A 20,301-nucleotide genomic window follows, 5' to 3' on the forward strand; every position below is an offset into this window, starting at 1 on the left:
GGAACATTGATTGCATCACAGGTCTTTGAAGTACGCCTTAGATGAAAATGAACTGCATTTTTAAAGAAGTTTATTATTCTCGTCAGTTGCACATTATTGCACTAAACAGTCGCAGCCTATAGGTGCACCTGCACAATCTGATAACTTCCAATACAAGAATGGTGCTTCGAAAAAGGTAAAAACGTTTGAGGGACATGTATTGCTATTATTTTAACACTACATATATATATATATATATATATATATATATATATATATATATATATATATATATATATATATATATATATATATACATACATATATATATATATATATATATATATATATATATATATATATATATATATATATATATATATATAGCTGCAATTCCCAAGCATAACCGCTGATGTGAATGTAGGCGCTCAAGTTATTATACTGTATATTGGGGTGGGGTGGGGATTTATGCCTGAGCTGAGGTGGGCCCCTTTTACCAACGCCCCAAAAAATCAGGGCAACAGAAATGCTGAAAAACTGTTTAACGCTGTAGCGCCACAATTCAGTAGTTGTCATTCACCCTTTTCAATTATCAATCATCTTAAAATGGGAATAATGTATTTAGACGTAACACTTTACATTTTACAAGGTCTAAATAGGATAAGGGTTGCTGTTAAATGTGTATAGGTGTGTTGTGCATTGTGTGTCCAATGCAATGTGGTGATGCGTGGCTGCGCGAAACCTTTCCAGGTGATCTTTTAGAGCTTTGCACATTACAACTGCAGCCCGCCTGTTGACTCCATATTTCCACATCATTAGGCTCCCACTGATGAAAAGCCACACAGGCACGCTCACTCTCTCTCTCTCTCTCTCTCTCTCTCTCTCTCTCTCTCTCTCTCCCTCTCTCTCTCTCTCTCTCTCTCTCTCTCCCTCTCTCTCTCTCTCTCTCTCTCTCTCTCTCCCTCTCTCTCTCTCTCTCTCTCTCTCTCTCTCTCTCTCCGTAGATGTGTGTGTTGCATTCCTTTGCATCCACTCTGTTGGCTCTTCAGTCGGAGGTTGAGGGGCGCTCAGAGAGGACACGCAAGCAGGAGCACCCCGAATGAGCATCATGCAGGTAAGAAAGAGGAGATTAAACATCTTTATTAATGTTGGAGAGAAATTAAAAGTTAAGCTTTATTTTCCTGTAGGAGAAATCCACTCAAGCTGCTTGTTGCCGCCACTGTTCGACTTGCTTTTGTTTTGAAGTGCTCCTTTTGAGCGTTCTTAAGCATTTGATTCTTGTGAGGTGAAGTTATATAATTGAGCGGCTGATGATGAGCCGCTTAGCTTCGCTGCGCTGTTGCCGCTTCTGCACTCAATCCATGCAGACGCTTTTCCAGCAAGTGTCACTTGGCATCTTCGTCTCCCATGCTTCACACTCCTCCTCCTTCTCTTTGTTCTTCACTTTCCTCTATTCTCGTTGAGTTTGACTTGGAAATCTATAAACAGCAGATTGTGTAGTCCTGAGTGAGGGTAGCGCTAGCGCAGAGCGTAAATCAGCAGTCATAAGACAGCGAATTGAAAGCTCCACAAAGTGACTTTCAACACCTTTGCAAGGGGAATTGCTCATTAAAGCTGCCGCGAATGCTGCGTCTGTGCCCCGGGGCGTCACACAGTGATCTGCTGACATTGGACTCACGCCACTGGTAAAACATAAATTATATTTACAATTATTTTCACAGTCTTGTCTCTCATGTCGGCGATGCTCGGTTGTGGGAATGAGAGCGGGTTGGTGAGGATTAGCTTTTCCAGTAATTGATGATCATCAAGTGGAGAGATAGATGAACTGTCTGATGCACTTTCGCCGCTGTGTCGGTCATGAGGCTGTAGACCATTGAATTTCTTATCAGTTAATGTGTCTCGGTGAATTAAAGTGATTGCTGCCCACTTTGTGGACATTGTTACCGTGACCCAGTCAAAAGCCTTGTTAAGTCCAACACTAGATGTTCCTTTTAAAGTGGACATCATTATGAAAAGTAGACTTTTAATTGCTTGTATACAAATCGGCCATTCATTTTCCATACCGCTTATCCTAGCCCGGGTCGCGCGTGAGATGGAGCCTATACCAGCTGACTTTGGGCGAAAGGTGGGGTACACCCAAGACTGGTCACCAGCCAATCCCAATTTTGTAGTAGACACTAAAGTGATCAAAGTCGACTCAACGACGATTAGGCGATGTTGTCATCGATATTTCTTCAGTACAGTCCTGCAGTCTCCAACCTTTTTTGTGCCAGGACCGGTTTCACGTAAAGATACTGTATATGGTAATGGACCGGCATAAAAACAAATGATTAAAAGTGGAACTCACTATTCCTCTGAATGTAGTTGTAATTAGTGTGGTTGTTTCGATACAAAACAGCTGGCTGTACTGCTACAAGTGTCGTGACACGGACAGTGTCGTGTATGTTGTATAATCCAACTTTTATGCTAAATAAAGTTCTTGTAAGCACGCAGTTGTAGTCCATCGGACATAACATTTTGGCGACCAAGATGGAGCTTCACTTTGCCCTCATTTCTTGCTGCCAGTCCCATGGTCCCGCTGGTATGAATCTTTTAAGACTAGCGGCAATCGGATTGCCGAAGCTAGTCATGCGAGGCTAACCACAATGCTCATCTTGTTTTCAGACTGTCCGACTCGCACAGATGTATGAGGACTTCACCTTGTTGGCCGGGCATTTTGCTGTCCTACAGAGCGTTATAGACGGGTGGATTATCTTTCGCCCGCAGATGGGCGAGTCAAAAGTCCTCTGTAAATTGGACGATCGGAAGACATGAGATGCCAAAATCACGCGACTACTCGATCATTTGTAATCAATTCTAAAATGTTTCAATAGTGACAGCCCAACCAGGGTCCAATATTGCTCTCATCAAACCTTTGTGAACTGTACAAGCAACGTTAACATTCCTGACGATCATACAAGTTTAGAAAGAAGTTAATCACTCTTAACAGAAAAACTGTGAATGTGATTCTTAGCCATTACTTCATGTAAAAAGAAGAAAACTACCGTGAATAGTAAAACATACAAACAATCAAACAATCAAAATTTGTTGTAATAACAACGGACAACACACGGTGATGCTCGAGCCACAGAATATTTTTCGGGGGGGTGTTGCATACCTAATTGTACAACCTCAGGACCATTACATTTTCATTTAAATACTATAATGTTTTCAGTAACATTTTAGCTTAGTGAATTGTCATGTAAGTGCTCCAAGTGACTGTTGTTAAGAGTAAAACCTTACATTTGATGAGTATTGCTTTTGGCAGAGGCGGCATGGTGACCGACTGGTTAGAGCATCTGCCTCACAGTTCTGAGGACCAGGGTTCAATCCCCGGCCCCGCCTGTGTGGAGTTTGCATGTTCTCCTCGTGCCTGCGTGGGTTTTCTCCGGGCACTCCGGTTTCCTCCCGCATCCCAAAAACATGCATGGTAGGTTAATTGAAGACTCTAAATTGCCCACAGGTGTGAATGTGAGTGCGAATGGTTGTTTCTTTCTGTGTGCCCTGCGATTGGCTGTCAACCAGTTCAGGGTGTACCCCACCTCCTGCCCGATGATAGCTGGGATAGGCTCCAGCACTCCCGCGACCCTTGTGATGATAAAGCGGCTCAGAAAATGGATGGATGAATGCTTTTGGCAGAAGCTTCAGTTTTTAGTTTTGTCATTGTTATTAACATTTTCATCTTATGCTTTAGCTGTGGTTGTTCTTCTTGATGGAGTTTTGCACCACATTTTCCTTTTTTCAAATTTAAGTTCATAGCATCGACTGGACTTTTTGGCTCTCGGGGTACAAATCCAATTACAAATGTGCATTTGTCAATTCAAATCCATCCATCCATCCATCCATTTTCAACACCGCTTATCCTGGTTAGGGTCGCGGGGCGCTGGAGCCTATCCCAGCTGACTTCGGGCGAAAGGCGGACTACACCCTGAACTGGTCGCCAGTCAGTCGCAGGGCACATATAGACACGGACAACCATTCGCTCTCACATTCACAACGTCACTGAGTGGGAACTGAACCCACGCTGCCTGCACCAAAGTCAGGCGAGTGTACCACTACACCATCAGTGACTAATTCAAATTCAGCAAACATATTTGTTGACAAAAGTCATACATAGATAATGTTCAGTTTTGATTGACACTCCCAGATATATTTGTTACTGTGATTGTAGTTCATAGTGACAGCAAACCATTGTCCTCTATTTAATTTTGCCCTGAAAGATAACCAAAGCCAAGCATGAGTTCATCTTTTTGCATCCGCTTTTTGTGTGTCCGTGTCCCTGTGTGTATGTGTGTGTGTGTGAGTGTGTGTGTGTGTGTGTGTGTGTGCGTGAGAGCCTGATAAAACTCCATTCTCTGAGCCAAAGAGGCAGAATGTTCTCCAGAAATGAATAAAACAAGTCAACGAACTGTGCTGCTGCCAGATATTTAAAATGAAAGAAGAAGCTGACAACGACAGTGCTTTTCATGTCTTTCCATGTCGGTAACCACAAAGTGCACTATCACTCGCAATTATTGCGCCCACCGCAGAACCACTTTGAAAACTTTCTGGCTTGTTTGTTGTTTTAAGATGAAAGCAGAATGAAAGTGTAAATTTACATGATGATAAAGTAAAATGTTGATGGTATTATGCATTCAGTTTTCATGTAAAGGTTGAGAGAGGCACATTTTCTTAGCGTTGATGTTTTGTGATTCTGACATTTTTTATTTTTTTTAAAAAGCAGCTCTAATATGAGATTATAGACAAATAAAATAACAGGAATTATTCCAATGATGATGTTAGAGTCAGATTTAGAAAGTTATAAGTCAAACAGGATGCTGTATTTGCCATTAAATTAGCTGCCAATCATTAAAACCTCGGTTTGAAAGGAGCAGGTTACTTTCTGACTTGCTGTTTAAGGTAGGTCTTTTAGCTCCAGTGTTGGTCTTCCTTTATTAACTAGATCCCATTTTGATTAGTAGTCCAGTTTTAAGAATGTTTTAAGGTGAAATATAATATCCTACATGTTTGGCTTTAACTTGGAACAACATTTTAAATAGATTTTAGAATTGCAGCTAGCCACTGTACATCTCTGTGTAGAAGAATGGCAACAATGTAAACCTGTGTCCTCTCATACGCCCCCTTCAGTGAGCCAGAGTGCTGTCTGCCTCACCTTGTACTTTTTTTTTTTATCTGTGGATTTATGCAATTAGCATAAATATGTAACTCACAAATATTAAAAACAGTGGACCAATGCTATTTTCAAGGGATAGGGACCGGGAGTGACCACCCATTTTCAACACCACTTATCCTGGTTAGGGTCGCGGGGCGCTGGAGCCTATCCCAGCTGACTTCGGGCAAAAGGCTGACTACACCCTGAACTGGTCAGTCAGTCACAGGGCACATATAGACACAGACAACCATTTGCACTCACATTCACACTGTCACTAAGTGGGACCTGAACCCACACTGCCTGCACCATAGTCAGGCAAGTGTACCACTACACCATCAATGACTGTGCGTGACCATGAGTAGCAAAAATCAGCAAATAATTTATGTTCATAAAAATTGCCTTAGAAAAAAAATGTATAAGCAAGGGATCGGGTAAAAAAAAAATGCAAATAAGTGGGGGTTTCCTCGAAAAATAGGTTCCAAAAAAACTGCCAACAGATGAATTCGCGAATGCCCAATGCCTAACTCAGTTAATAGGGATGTCCGGATCCAACTTTTTCACTTCCCATTCGACACCGATATTGTTTTGGCCAATACCGATATCGGTCCGATATCGGTATTGGATTTCAATTTCACCAATAATCAAACATACTTTATTTATTTTGTAGTATGGAATGTTAGTAAAGGCTTGATCAAGTGATATTACTAAAACATCCATCCATTTTCTGTGCCGCTATCCTCACTAGGGTTGCGGGCGTGCTGGAGCCTATCCCAGCTATCTTCGAGCGAGTACACCCTGAACTGGTCGCCAGCAAGAAATTGTATTTCATCATTTGTTTTTTTCCTCTTTATGATGCAGCGCATATCCCTGCAACACCCACCATATCTCCATCTACAATTGAGAATCTCCTCCCTCAAACCAGATGTCTGCATAGTGCTGAGGTTGACCTGTGAGAGGCAACATGGTGCCACAGTGCATCCAGACTGCCAGAAAATACAAAGAAGAATGAATAGAAAATGAAGAAGCCAAGCTAACTTATAATTTAATCGGATTGTGGTGGTGAACTCTTCTCCTTGTCATTTTTTTCAAAATGCAAACACTCAACACGCCCAGTTACTCTTCTATTTGTGTCCGGCAACAGCGCGAGCTTCAGGTCACTTCTTAATTGGCTATCCAACTGGCTGTTGACCACATACATAAGGATTTGCGATCATAAATACTGAACAGGTTTAACATTTACGATTGCTGCCCACGACCATTTTTAGAGCCGATCAGGGAGGAAAAATCACTCTTAACACCACCCTAGGCCACACGATAATTGCTCAGGATAATCTCTTAGAGAGACCCAACAATTGGACCTTTGATAACTTTGATCAGAACAGGGGGGGGGGGGGGGGGGGGGAATTCTCAAATTCAGCCTGATTATCAGTATACTTATCTCGCTTTCTGCATTCTATGAAGTGCTTTTAGACTTGTTTGTATGTTGGACTTTGTCCGAAAGAGAGTGAAGTATACAGTAGAGCAGTACACCAATTAGAGCAGTCACACACAATACTGCAGGCCAGTATTGATGCAACACACACACACACACACACAACCCAACCTTACTTGAACCCTTTACAATAAATTTGAAAGTATCCATCATCATGTGTAACCTATGTGCCCTCGCTATAAGGAGAGTAGGCCGTCACGTTGCACCTCACACAATGTCTGATCAAACCATCTGTTCAATAGGTGGCGTGATTCGTAAGGTTAGACTCATTGAATTTTTTAACAGGCCTGGTAACCGAATCTAGGCTTGGCCATCAAACACCTCTGTCACATGTTCAACGCCATCAGACAGGATGCTGAGCAGCTATTTTTCAAAGGAAATTCCATTGTCTTTATTGTCAGTCTTTCGTGGTTTGGCATGCACATGAGGAAACAAATGAAACTGACATAGTACTGAAAGTGTGTTATTGACCCGCAAGTAAAGAAAGGACGGTGAGGTGAAATAACGGCAGCTGTACAAATTTTCATCTCTAATCAATTAATACACTGATGGTCATACACGTCGCGGTTATGAGCTGTCGATGCGGTCCAAACAAGACGAGTGATGCGATGTGCATGCACATAGGGGCAGATAATTGAAACATGGCTCCTCTGTTGCCCCAGAGGCCCCCGGAGAGGATTAATTCTGTCTCCACATGAGGGCTCACACATCAATATAGTATCCTTTCTCTCTCACACACACACACACACACAGACACACACACACACACACACACACACAGCTTGTCCTCCATATGGACGGAGCTTTCCTCCTCCCTCTCTGATTCACACTGACAGTCACACTGACTGAGAGCGCAAGCTGTCCGCACACAAATAGTATCAGCTCTCCGCCATCGACATGCGCTCCCAGTTTGCTCCCTTTTATACAGCAGCAATACATCTACTTACTAAATACTGGACATAACATTGGGTTACACTCAAGCTATCAAATGAAAGCCAATACAAGCATCATCAGACCCTCCGTTTCCAATTTTGCATCACAGCAAACTATAACATAATAATAGATTTAAAATGACAAAAGTTGATTGCCCCTGAGGTCATACTATTCAGAATGTGATATATCCATCCATCCATTTTCTGTACCGCTTTATCCTTACAAGGGTCGCGGGCGTGCTGGAGCCTATCCCAGCTATCTTCAGGCAAGAGGCGGGGTACACCCTGAACTGGTCGCCAGCTAATCGCAGAGCATATATAAACAATTTACAATAACATAACACAAGATGTCAGAATTTGGCTCAAGACTGCAAAGCTCAATAGATTTCAGTTAGGTGAGCTTTTTCTTTGTTTTTTTTTCTATGCGTATTCTAAAAGAATCATTGTCATCATGAATAACATCTTGTTAGGTCCCTCTTTTTCTTTTCCATTTTATGCAACACTTCCTCTAAACAAAGGACCACAACCATGAATGACATCACGCTGACATCGCTTTTCAACATACTTCTCAGGGGCTCAATTCATGCAGCATCAAAGGATTAAATGACTTTTCCTTTGGCTATAAATAAATCTATATAAATATAAATGTATAAATGCATGACAAAAATAACTGTAAAATACATTTTTTGAATCAAGCTAAGTGTCCTGCAAATTGATCTGATTGGATATTTAATGAATATAATTTCAAGGTTAATTTGAAATGTAATCATTTTAATCCTTTAGAAATTTTATATTTTTAACATATTTATTTCTTTAAAAAAATAAATACATTTTGATTAAATTGACACTTGAGTTGTGTCCAAGGGTTGTGACTGGTGGGGTGGGCGGGTGCTATGTGGCTGTATTTCATGTATTTGCTATATCTATTCTAAAAAACAATTCCTTACTTTCAATCCTGTTACTTAAATGAGGAGATTCGGTACTGTGTGTTGTGTGTGTGTGTGTGTGTGTGTGTGTGTGTGTGTGTGTGTGAGAGAGAGAGAGAGAAATTTTATATATACAGCACGATTCATTATGTCGGCGCGATGTATTTTAGGAGCGGAAGTGAAGGTTATGGGCAGCCAGCGTTATGAAACATTGGCTTTACCCTCAAATGCTTAAAATAATCCTTACTATAGTCAGCGTACCCTTTATTAGGTACACTTGCACATTCTCAATGCAGTTGAGTTGTCAAAAATTCTGCCTTTAAATTGAGTGACACTGTCAGAGAGGTATAAATGTATTATATATAGTATATTATGTATTTATTGGATATTATATTCAGACCCCCTTAAATTTTTTCTTTTTTTATATTGCATCCATTTGCTAAAATGATTTAAGTTCATTTTATTCCACATTAATGTACACACAGCACCCCATATTGACAGGGGGGAAAAAACAGAATTATTGACATTTTTGCAGATTTATTAAAAAAGAAAAACTGAAATATCACACAGCCAGAAGTATTCAGACCCTTTGCTGTGACACTCATATATTTAACTCTGGTGCTGTCCATTTCTTCTGATCATCCTTGAGATGGTTCTACACCTTCATTGGAGTCCAGCTGTGTTTGATTATACTGATTGGACTTGATTAGGAAAGCACAGCTCACAGTGCATGTCAGAGCAAATGAGAATCATGAGGTCAAAGGAACTGCCTGAAGAGCTCAGAGACAGAATTGTGGCAAGGCACAGATCTGGCCAAGGTTACAAAAAATATCTGCTGCACTTCAGGTTCCTAAGAGCACAGTGGCCTCCATAATCCTTAAATGAAAGACGTTTGGGATGACCGGAACTCTTCATATAGCTGGCCGTCCGCCCAAACTGAGCAATCAGGGGAGCCGAGTCTTGTTGAGAGAGGTAGAACCCAAAGATCACTGTGGCTGAGCTCCAGAGATGCAGTCGGGAGATGGGTGAAAGTTCTAGAAAGTCAACCATCACAACAGTACTCCACCAGTCGGGGATTTATGGCAGAGTAGCTCGACGGAAGCCTCTCCTCAGTGCAAGACACATGAAAACCCGCTTGGAGTTTGCTAAAAAAAAAAAAAAAAAACACCTGAAGGACTCCAAGATGGTGAGAAATAAGATTCTCTGGTCTGATGAGACCAAAATAGAACTTTTTGGCCTTAATTCTAAGCAGTATGTTTGGAGAAAACCAGGCACTGCTCATCACCTGTCCAATACAGTCCCAACAGTGAAGCATGGTGGTGGCAGCATCATGCTGTGGGGGTGTTTTTCAGCTGCAGGGACAGGACGACTGGTTGCAATCGAAGGAAAGATGAATGCGGCCAAGTGCAAGGATGTCCTGGACGAAAACCTTCCACAGACTGATCAGGACCTCAGACTGGGCCGAAGGTTCACCTTCCAACAAGACAATGACCCTAAGCACACAGCTAAAATAACGAAGGAGTGGCTTCAGAACAACTCCGTGACTGTTCTTGAATGGCCCACCCAGAGCCCTGACTTAAACCCAATTGAGCATCTCTGGACAGACCTGAAAATGGCTGTCCACCAACGTTCACCATCCAACCTGACAGAACTGGAGAGGATCTGCAAGGAGGAATGGCTGAGGATCCCTAAATCTTGGTGTGAAAGACTTGTTGCATCATTCCCAAAAAGACTCATGGCTGTATTAGCTCAAAAGGGTGCTTCTACTAAATACTAATCAAAGGGTCTGAATACTTCTGGCTGTGTGATATTTCAGTTTTTCTTTTTTAATAAATCTGCAAAAATGTCAACAATTCCGCTTTTTCCCCCTGTCAATATGGGGTGCTGTGTGTACATTAATGTGGAATAAAATGAACTTAAATGATTTTAGCAAATGGATGCAATATAATAAAAGAGTGAAACATTTAAGGGGGTTTGAATACTTTATGTCCACACTCACCTACACACACACACACTGCACCGTGTAGCACCAGCTGGTAAGAGTTTTCAAAAGAATGTAGTTGGGCTGCTCACTAATGTATGCATATTTGCACTTGTCCAGTTTGCATTTAATGAGCATCAAGCATCTGTTAAACTATTACTTATTTATCAAAGGGGCTTCCATAGATTCTTCATTGCTGGACGGCATGAAAAAGACCACAAACTGTGGTATTTGAAGGAAGACTGTATCCATACAACCACAGGGGTTATTCACAGAAGAGCAATAGTTAATAGTAATAATAGTCTGTGGGGATACAAAAAAAAAACGAAAGAAGGTAGGAAGAAGATTTTTATTTAAATCATCGCATTTTTTTTGTCTGTGCCAAAAGGTGGCTTAAAAATGTATCTTTTTGTATCTTTTTAGCAGCAATCCTTAATCCAAGCCTCTAAGTAGATTCCAATTATGGGGTACTCACTAAAATATTTTAAAATTCAAAATTTTAATCCAAACAAATTCCTGCAGTACTGTGTAAGAGATTTTTTTTTTTTTTTTTTTAACCTCATCAAAGATTGTCACCATTATAAATCGAGTGGAAGCTCCAAAGTAGGATTCCAGTTTGGTGTTGTGGAAAAAAAATAGTCCTCAAAAGTCAAACAACCCATCGTCATGTGACATCACGTCACGTGAGACTTCAGCAACTCTCACGAGACTCTAGCAACTATCCTGCGACTTCAGCTCAGTGAGGGTACAAAGGATTAAGTCCACAAGTGTGTTGTGCTTTTTCTATAGCTTTTTCCATAAATACTTATAAAACACCACTAAGTACAAAGGTTTTTTCCTTGTTTTATTATACACTGTAATAATAATAATCATTCATTCATTCATCTCCTGTACCGCTTATCTTATATTAATAATAATAATAATATTCTAAATGCAGGGTCTTCTATGGATATTTTGATGTTCGTAACATTATTAGAAAAGAACGAGTGGCGTATTAGTGATATAGAATCTTGATTCTGCACAATGTTAATAACACATCTTTTATTAACGGTAGCTCTCATCCACTAATGTCCCTGACTCTTTACATCACGCTCCTCTTCATTAACGCTCTTTTCCACTCTGCTCTGTCACCACCGTCACCACATTCAAGTTCATTTCAGCCTCCACAATACTCTCTTTTCCTCATATCTGCCTCCCTTTCCCTTCTCCGTCAATTCAAATTTGCATTGTCCCTTACAAATCTTTCCTTTGTCAATGTGTCTGATGCCTCCTGCTTCGGATTAAATCCTAAAGATCCTAAAGATTGCTGCTATGTATGGCAAACAATGTAACTTGGTGTAAAACGGAATTTCCCCTTGAGAGCCACTAAAGAATTTCTTCATGTGATATGCAAATTAGCATGAATAGTCATCAATCTAAATAAGATTTCCATATGTACCTTCCATAAGATTTAAAAAGAAAGAGGGTGTAGTCATTCCATATTAAAAATGTACATTTGTCAATCACCTTTTTATATGTGATTGTATCTTATGCATTAACAGACTATTTATTATACAAAGCAAATTAGAATAAGGTCAAATTTGAATTCAAAAATTCTCTCCAACTCATTTTGCACAGTTGACACATGTTTAAGGAAGCAAAACTGGACAATTGATTTGTATTATATTCAGAACTTCTGGGCTCATCTCTGAAAGACATTCATATCCTGGCCAAATGTTCAGTAAAGTGAATCTTACATGGTGAATGGTTATCTTTTAGCTGGAAAATTCCACCGGACGTTTACAATCCAAAAGTGTATACTTTTAAAGACATTCATTGTATAAACAGCGGCTGAAATAAGTATTTCACACGTCAACATTTTTTCACTAAATATATTTCCAAAGGTGCTATTGACATGAAAATTCCACCAGATGTTGGGAACAAGTCACTGATGGTGTCGTGGTACACTCACCTGACTTTGGTGCCTGTAGCGTGGGTTCAGTTCCCACTCAGTGCCGGCGTGAATGGTTATCCGTGTCTATACGTGCCCTACGACTGACTGGCGACCAGTTCAGGGTGTAGTCCGTCTTTCGCCAGAAGTCTGCTGCGATAGGCTCCAGCTCCCCGCGACCCTAACCAGGATAAGCGGTGTTGAGAATGGATGGATGTTGGGAACAACCCAAGTAACCCATCCATACAAAGAAAGTAGAACAAATAAGATCAGAAATTAAATTGTGTGTAACAATTTGAAATGACTAGACTTCACACCGATATCATCTGCTTGATCAGTAGTATCGGCCGATAATTAGCATTTTATGCTGATCCAATGAGTTCAATTTTGCTCTCATCCAACCAGACTATATTCTCCCAGTATTTAAATGGCTTGTGCAAATGTTGTTCAGCAAACTTTAAACTAGCTTTGACATGCTTTTTTTCCAGCAATGGGGTCGTGAGTGGTGAGCGTGCATACAGGCCATGGTGGCGGACTGCATTGCTCACTGTTTTCCTTGTGACAACAGTACCTGCTAATTCCAGGTGGTCTTGGAAACCCATCCATCCATCCATTTTCTGAGCCGCTTCTCCTCACAAAGGTCGCGGGCGTGCTGGAGCCTATCCCAGCTGTCATCGGGCAGGAGGCGGGGTACACCCTGAACTGGTTGCCAGCCAATCGCAGGGCACATACAAACAAACAACCATTCGCACTCACATTCACACCTTCGGGCAATTTAGAGTCTCCAATTTATGCATGTTTTGGGGATGTGAGAGGAAACCGGAGTGCCCGGAGAAAACCCACGCAGGCACGGGGAGAACATGTAAACTCCACACAGGCGGGGTCGGGGATTGAACCCGGGTCCTCAGAACTGTGAGGCTGACGCTCTAACCAGTCGGCCACCGTGCCGCCGGTCTTGGAAACATTTCTGATTATTCTTTGCACTCCTCTGTCAGAAATCTTGCGAGGAGCACCTGATCGAGGCAAATTTATGATTGTATGATTTGCTTTCCATTTACGTATTATGGCCCCAAACGTGCTCATTGGAACGTTCAGAAGCTTCGATATGCTCCTGTAACCAATGCCATCGTTATGTTTTGCTACAATTAGTTTGTGATGGTCTTGAGACAGCACTCTGTGCTTACCCACCATGAGATGTGTCTTGACTCACACCTTGTCAATGAGACCTTTTTGTAGGCCATCAATTAGGACTGAACCGCCTGCACTGACAAGGGGCTGGATTGCTGTTTGATTATTGATAGAGTTGAGGTGATGTCTTGGCTTTCGATGCCTTTTCCCACCTCCCTTTCTTCATGTGTTCAATACTTTTTCCGTGTCATTTCACATTTTTACACACAATTTAATTTCTGATCTTATTTGTTCTACTTTCTTTGTATCTATGGATTACTTGGGATGTTGTGTGTGTGTGTGTGTGTGAGTGCTTTAGAGTTTTTAAACCATCAGGTTGAGGACATTTTGTGGGACTCTTGAAAGGGTTCAGACTCTTACTTTGTGTTGTCATTAGATTTTTGTTTTGATTCACTGGCGCGGTAATGCACATGGCCAAGGCCACGCAAGAATGCGAATTGTGGCCGAAGGTCCTCGCTGAGCAGTGTGTTAACAGTCTAAGTCGTGTACGTCTGTGTGCTCAGCGGCACGTGAATAAGCCGCTAATGTAGCAAAGAATTTACCCGCGTCAAAAACAATGTCGGCCTGCAGCTGTTAGTTTGGGGAATATTCCTCTCTAAAGAGCCGGATTAATTCTCTGGTTTTTCCCCCTTGTTACTCCTCTGTGCTCGAACTACTGTATGTTGATGAGGGAATAAATGGATGAATACAATTCTTATCTCCGACTAATGTGTGCACTGTGTACTTACATTATGTTGTGGCATTACATTGCATACTGTAGCTTGGTTTTATTTTAATTGAGTAATATTTTAATGGTCCCATATTTTGGCTATTTAGACCTCCATAGAGCTACTTTCTAACATAGATTAAGTATAAAAGTGTCCATTTCATTTTAAAAAAACACCTTGGTTTTGTCATAGTAGAGTCCAGAAATGGCCCCTCTGACAGCTACTTCTGTTTGACCCAGTTTTGAATCCACTTTGTCCATATTTGGATAAGACCGCCCTCTTTCATCTGATTGGTTGCCTCCGTGTAGAAGACCCACTTGTGAGAGCACACGTGTTTGTTATGTTGAGACCGCTGGCTCGAGGGCAGAAAGGTAGGCGGAGATCTTCGCTACTGATGTAGATAAGCTCGAGAAATTCGAATGACCTGATTTCAAACCACTTGGTAGAAAAACATCAGGAACTCAGGAGTGCGTGGACGACTTTAATTCATATTTCACATGTTTACTGGGGCACCATAAATCCCAAATACTAGAAAAAGGTAACGTTTGGTTTGGTAAAATGTGGGACCTTCAAAGTTGTGCTGTCATGGCCACATCCAGGGAGCATAACGTTTCGTTTCCTTTTTTTTTTGTGCAACGTATCTACTTGTCCATCGTGGAAATCTCCACTGTGTCGCAAAAATCTGCAGTTTATAGTGGGGGTTGAACGGACTAGTCATTTAGTCGACTTAACTACTCCGTATCGACATTTAAAGCTTAAAGTCGACTGATCACTAACCACATGTATTTGGCATTCCATCTTCCAATCGGCTAATTTACAGAGGTCTTTTGATTCACCCAATTGCTGCCGTCGCCGGACTGTAACGCTCTGTAGAGCAGCGAAATGTCTGACCGTCAAAGCAACAAGGGTTTCTATATCTTCATCTCCACTCTGACGTCCTCTGCCCGTCCTCTGCTCTTCTCAGATAAGGCTGGGATTCATTATGCTAATTGACTTTAGTTCTTCCAGGAACACCGGCAGACCTTGTAGCCCTCTCGTTGCATTTTCTCTCTCACTCTTTCTATTTTCTCTCTCTTTCTCTCTCTCACGCTCTTCCATGCAAAGACATTTATTTGCATGGGATCAAATGGCTGTTTTAAAATCCCCCATGTTCTCGCTCCAGCTCCTTCTGTTGTGCTTCCCTTTCTTCTCCTCAAAACAGCTTCTGTTTTTTCTGTGCTCGCCGCTTTGCTTCTGTAAATACTTGTATGCGCATCTTAGTTTGTGTGTATTATGTCTGCTAAGGAAGAGCAGTGTAATGGAGTTTCCTGGAATCTGCCGGAGAAAGATTTTGTGGATTATTCGTACACATTGCAAAGTAAATATCAAATGAATGCTTGTTTAGGAGTGCTCAAGGCAATGAATATCAATGAAGTGTATTGACTTGACACAGTGCTAATTGGAGCTGCATACAAAAACATGACCACATCCATCTGAAAGGAGTGACGGTGCGCCCATGCAGGTTTATTTACATTTAAAGACAGGAGGTGATAGTTAAGCGGAGCTTGGTCATTGGACACGCATGTGGAGGCGCGTGTTAATGTCACGTGTCGACACATGTACTTGCCCACGTGTGACTGCATCTCCTAGGACATATGATAATGCTAGTATACAGTGGCTTTGATTGCACTTTGTAAGGCTCTCCTCCATAAACATGAGATGCATATGATGATTGATGATGATTGTGGTTGTACTTCACAGTGGTGTAGGGCTGCACTGAATCATACTGCTCTTGAAACACTTTTTCATATAGCTAAGTAAGATGCAAACCTACAACCACATTAAAAAAACATTGTTAGATTGATACCAAATCCAATCCAAAATCAGCATCGTAGAGGAACACTTTTTGCATTGGATTGTGTTCATATGGTTGTTGTTGGTGAGTGTAAAAATACAGTGATATATTTGTTATCAGTTTGTACATCACTGCTGGGAATCTGAGATCGATAGTCATTGGGGGGAGTTTTAGAACGACACACCAAACAAAAATGAAACTGATCAGATGCAGTGGCCTTTCTTGTCAAATTTATCAAGTCACTTTTAACAAATATTGAAAGTTCGGTCAACTCAATATATTTGTGTTCAACTAACACTACAATTATTAAGGAAAATAGAATTTAAAATAGACATCAGATATGCTTCTCGTCTGAATACATTTGGACTTTTTTTTTACTTTTCATCAATCGAAATTGCCATTTTATTAATGGATATTTGCTAACCTTAATCTTAAAAATCTTTTGCCACTTTCTTGTGTAATTTACAGTAAAAAGATGCCCATCTCCAATTACAAATCACCTTAGCTAGATAGTATACTGTATGGAGTATATGGCCTGCAGCTGAACTTGTTCAAAGTCTTTTGAAAGTGTTTGTGAATTAACATCAGGTCAGAAACTCATTTTTAGTCTCTTGCATGCTTAATTGCGAAAATCTCCTCCTTGGCTTTTTCCGTTTGCTTATTGACCTGATCTCTCTTTGTGTGTCTACTCTTCCTCCCTCGTCCCTCACCCACGCTCCCTGCAGGCTGACGGTAAAGTGGCTGACGGCAGCCTACTGGGGGATGCCAATGGCGTGGAGCCCACGCCGGGCCGAGGGAAAGATTCTGGGAAGTGGCAGAAGCCGCGGTTCTCTCGCAAAGCTCTGATGAAGTGCTGCCTGGTCAAATGGATCATTGCCAGCACGCAGCCTCAGGACAAAGGTAAGTGGGACACCAGGTTGGATCTGTGTGTGTGGATGAGTTGATTTCAGGAGACGACTATGACCAACAGTATTCCAATTGATCAGATCATTGATTTACTGAACCTTTCCCGACCTCTGGTGGTCCGACGAGAGGGCAGCGACCCATTGTGCTGCTCAGCTAACCTCAGAGTCAAGTACCTGGGGATCACTTGGTCCTTATGTCCATTTATCGAAGTGACTCTGCTGCTACTTCCTGTCCCATCATTTATTTCCTCATAAACTCACAAGGTGGAATTTACTGTCAGGGCTCTCAGTTGATTTCATCCACCCTGCAGTATGGTTTAATTGGACTACATTGCTCGGTTATCGCAGTGCGTCCCCTCGTGGTGCCTGGAATGCACTTACTCATAGTGAATACATCTTCAAAAAAGAGGCTTTCCGCTCTTTATTGCCGCTTTGAGTTCAAGTTCACTGCCAAACTAAACATAAAACAAAACGATATACATGTTATGTATTTAAAACATAACTTAGCTTTAAAGTCCACTAGCTCACACATAATGGGAAATACTCTAGAAGGACTTAGGAAAAGCATGTGGCGGTGTAAGATATTTGAACACATGTAGGCAGACTATATAGCAATACAGTGGTGCCTTGAGATGTGAGCTTAATTCATTCCGTGACCACGCTAGTAACTCAAAACACTCCTCTCTCAAATCATCTTTTTTAAATGAATGGAAATGCCCTTAACCCATTCCAACACCCAACCCAAACATTTTGATGAGGAAAAATAGTCCTCTATAATATTGTACTTTATAAAAACATACGATAATAACTTGATTAAATAGAATGTAAAGAATAAAAAGATTTGTGTATCATGATTTAATGTTGCCATCATTGTGCCATCCGTTATATTGCTCCTTATGAATTGAGCATCTGTATGTGTGCAGTGTCCCCTTTTTTTTTTTTTTCGTTCAAATGTTGTATTTACAGGTGGTGGTCACTTTATTCACTTTGGTGGCTAAAAGCAATATGAATTTAACTGCATGCTGACAATGATGGAGTTGAGTAATCATTACTACACTGAGTCTTAAAAGTGCCTGTGGCTGTTTTTATTTTTACTGGTTTCTTTTCATGCAGTTTCAACTTTCCGTCTGACTAAAGGCTCCTTCTGGTCTTGTTGTGCAACTTGTGAGCAAATCATTAAGTAGAAAGGTGACAGAGAGCACCGCGGTGATGGAGAGTGCAGCTCACACAAGTCACGCAGTAGGAGAAAGTGCAGCCGGGGTGCGATGCTGTCTCCTCCTTCCTGGTGGTGCCGCGGGATTCAGCATTGTTTTCGGGTGAGCCCCTCACCTCGGTAATGGCCAGTGGCTAAAAATAGCGGCATTGAGATGGAGATGTGTATTGAAGTTAAGTAGGTGGGGGGTGGCAGACAGCAGTGGCTGTTTGCACTCAACGCTGAGGTTGAAACGGTTTGCGGGCTTCCAGTTGTACAGTATATCACGTATTCGGTATCAGAAATTCTACCTTGCCTTAAGCTTGTTAAGATGTTGTTGTGGTGTAGAACTGCACTGCATCATACAGAAAGTGTTTCTCATGGTACTAAAAGAGACACCGATTACAGTTCTACATCATTGCATGTTGTCTATGGGTATAAACGCTCACATTTAAAAAAAAAAAAAAAAAAAAAGGTGCCTCACTGATGGGTTTTATTCACTTAGCTGGCTTAGCAATTGTTATATAATTCAGAACCGTACTTTTCTAATATTGTTAATTGATGCCTTGAGATACGAGTGATCTGACTTACGAGATATGATTCATTATATATCATTCATTCCGCCGATTTTTTTGCTTCGACTTGCATTCAAAAACTTGAGATTCGAGCGCTGCGTGGTGGCAGTGCACTCAATTCAACTCACTTTACAGCAAATAGCTGTTTGCCAGATAGTGAACAATTTGTCAAAAAGAGCCTTCAAGCTGTTTATTGCCACTCCAATCTGTCAGTTAATCACATTCTACTAGGCAGAGTCAGCTACACCTCCCTATTTAAGGCCTTGTTGATGATGCATTCTGTGTCAGTTGTTGACTGAGATACCAGCAACATGACCCAGTGAGAATTCTGCCTTATCACGTTTGCCTGTTCCCGTCCTCGTGTCTGTTGGGGATTCTGCTAGGGTTAGGTTTCCCCGTTCTGCGCTCTGTGAATCGTGGTGAAAGACAACAGTGAAATCTGAGCATTTCCTGACCCGCTATCAGTCTATCTTCAAACCCTTGACCCTCTTTACTGTGAAATGAACTGCACTGTATGATGGCTTTGGATTGACCTGTCACTGGTGATCTCAAATTCATTATGAAAATCCTTTCCAACTTTCCCGGTGCGCTGCATTTGGCTCCTAAGTCGCGCTCGCTCCGTGTCACAAACAATGCGAAACGGCATAGACAAGCTAACGAATAGCGTCGGTGTGGTGGTGTCATAACCCGTTAACCAACAGATATTTGAACAGAAACAATGTAGACAGGACATTATAACAATACTCAAGTATATATTGTTTATCCTCTGTAAAGAGCAATTCATTTTACTCTTACCTACTATTATATTTTGTAACATCAACAGCTTGGGGACATACATGAGTCTTTTGGTCAGTGGTGTAATGATTTAGAGCCGGTGTTGTGATGATGTTTAGAGAAGATTACCAGAAGACACACTCGCACACACGCACACTTTAAAGTTTCAAAGCTGTGGTTTAAAAGTGAGCTCCACACCCTGATGGAGGAGCTACATCATTGGGCCGGGAACGAGAGGCTGTAATATGAGTCGGATTAGAGTGGAGAAGTGAGGTGAAGACCGCAGGGGTTTTCTAGAATCAACTTCTCATCTTGTGCAGCTTTCATTCACTCAAGGTTGAGACATGCTGGCGCGTTCTAACAGCTGATGAGGAATGTGGTTGAGGTCCAGCTCATGCTAAAGTGACAGCGGCCGGAGGTCCGCGCTGTTCACAATGTCATGTGAGTGAGTTGACACAAGCAGAGGAGACAAGTGAGAGAGGAGAGAGGAAGATGTCCAGGAGGAGGAAGAAGTGAACATCACTTACAAGCAAACTGGGCAAAAGGTTTGAGGAAGGCTTAACCGAACCATTAAAACATCTTCTGGAAGCGGAATGTTACTTACTGTGTTGAGGGTCAATTGCTAAATTGTTGGACTATTTGGGGCCTTGTGAAATCCCAAATCTTCCCAAAGTTTAAGAGGATGAATTCCTGCA

At 41.5% G+C, this 20,301-nt stretch overlaps 1 protein-coding gene across 2 annotated transcripts in view; it reads left to right on the forward strand.

Annotated features, from left to right (window-relative positions):
- kcnip3b (Kv channel interacting protein 3b, calsenilin) overlaps positions 1-20,301 on the forward strand; it is a 51,704-nt gene that overhangs the window by 12,143 nt on the left and 19,260 nt on the right. For both annotated transcript variants that reach the window (XM_061672015.1, XM_061672016.1), the window contains exons 3-4: positions 984-1,093; positions 16,886-17,060. In XM_061672015.1, coding sequence (XP_061527999.1) covers positions 1,079-1,093; positions 16,886-17,060 — 190 coding nt within the window. In that variant the 5' untranslated portion in view covers positions 984-1,078. The remainder of the gene's footprint in view (positions 1-983; positions 1,094-16,885; positions 17,061-20,301) is intronic.

Source organism: Phycodurus eques, chromosome 3 (genome assembly GCF_024500275.1).
Source record: "Phycodurus eques isolate BA_2022a chromosome 3, UOR_Pequ_1.1, whole genome shotgun sequence".
NCBI classification, from domain to species: Eukaryota; Metazoa; Chordata; class Actinopteri; order Syngnathiformes; family Syngnathidae; genus Phycodurus; species Phycodurus eques.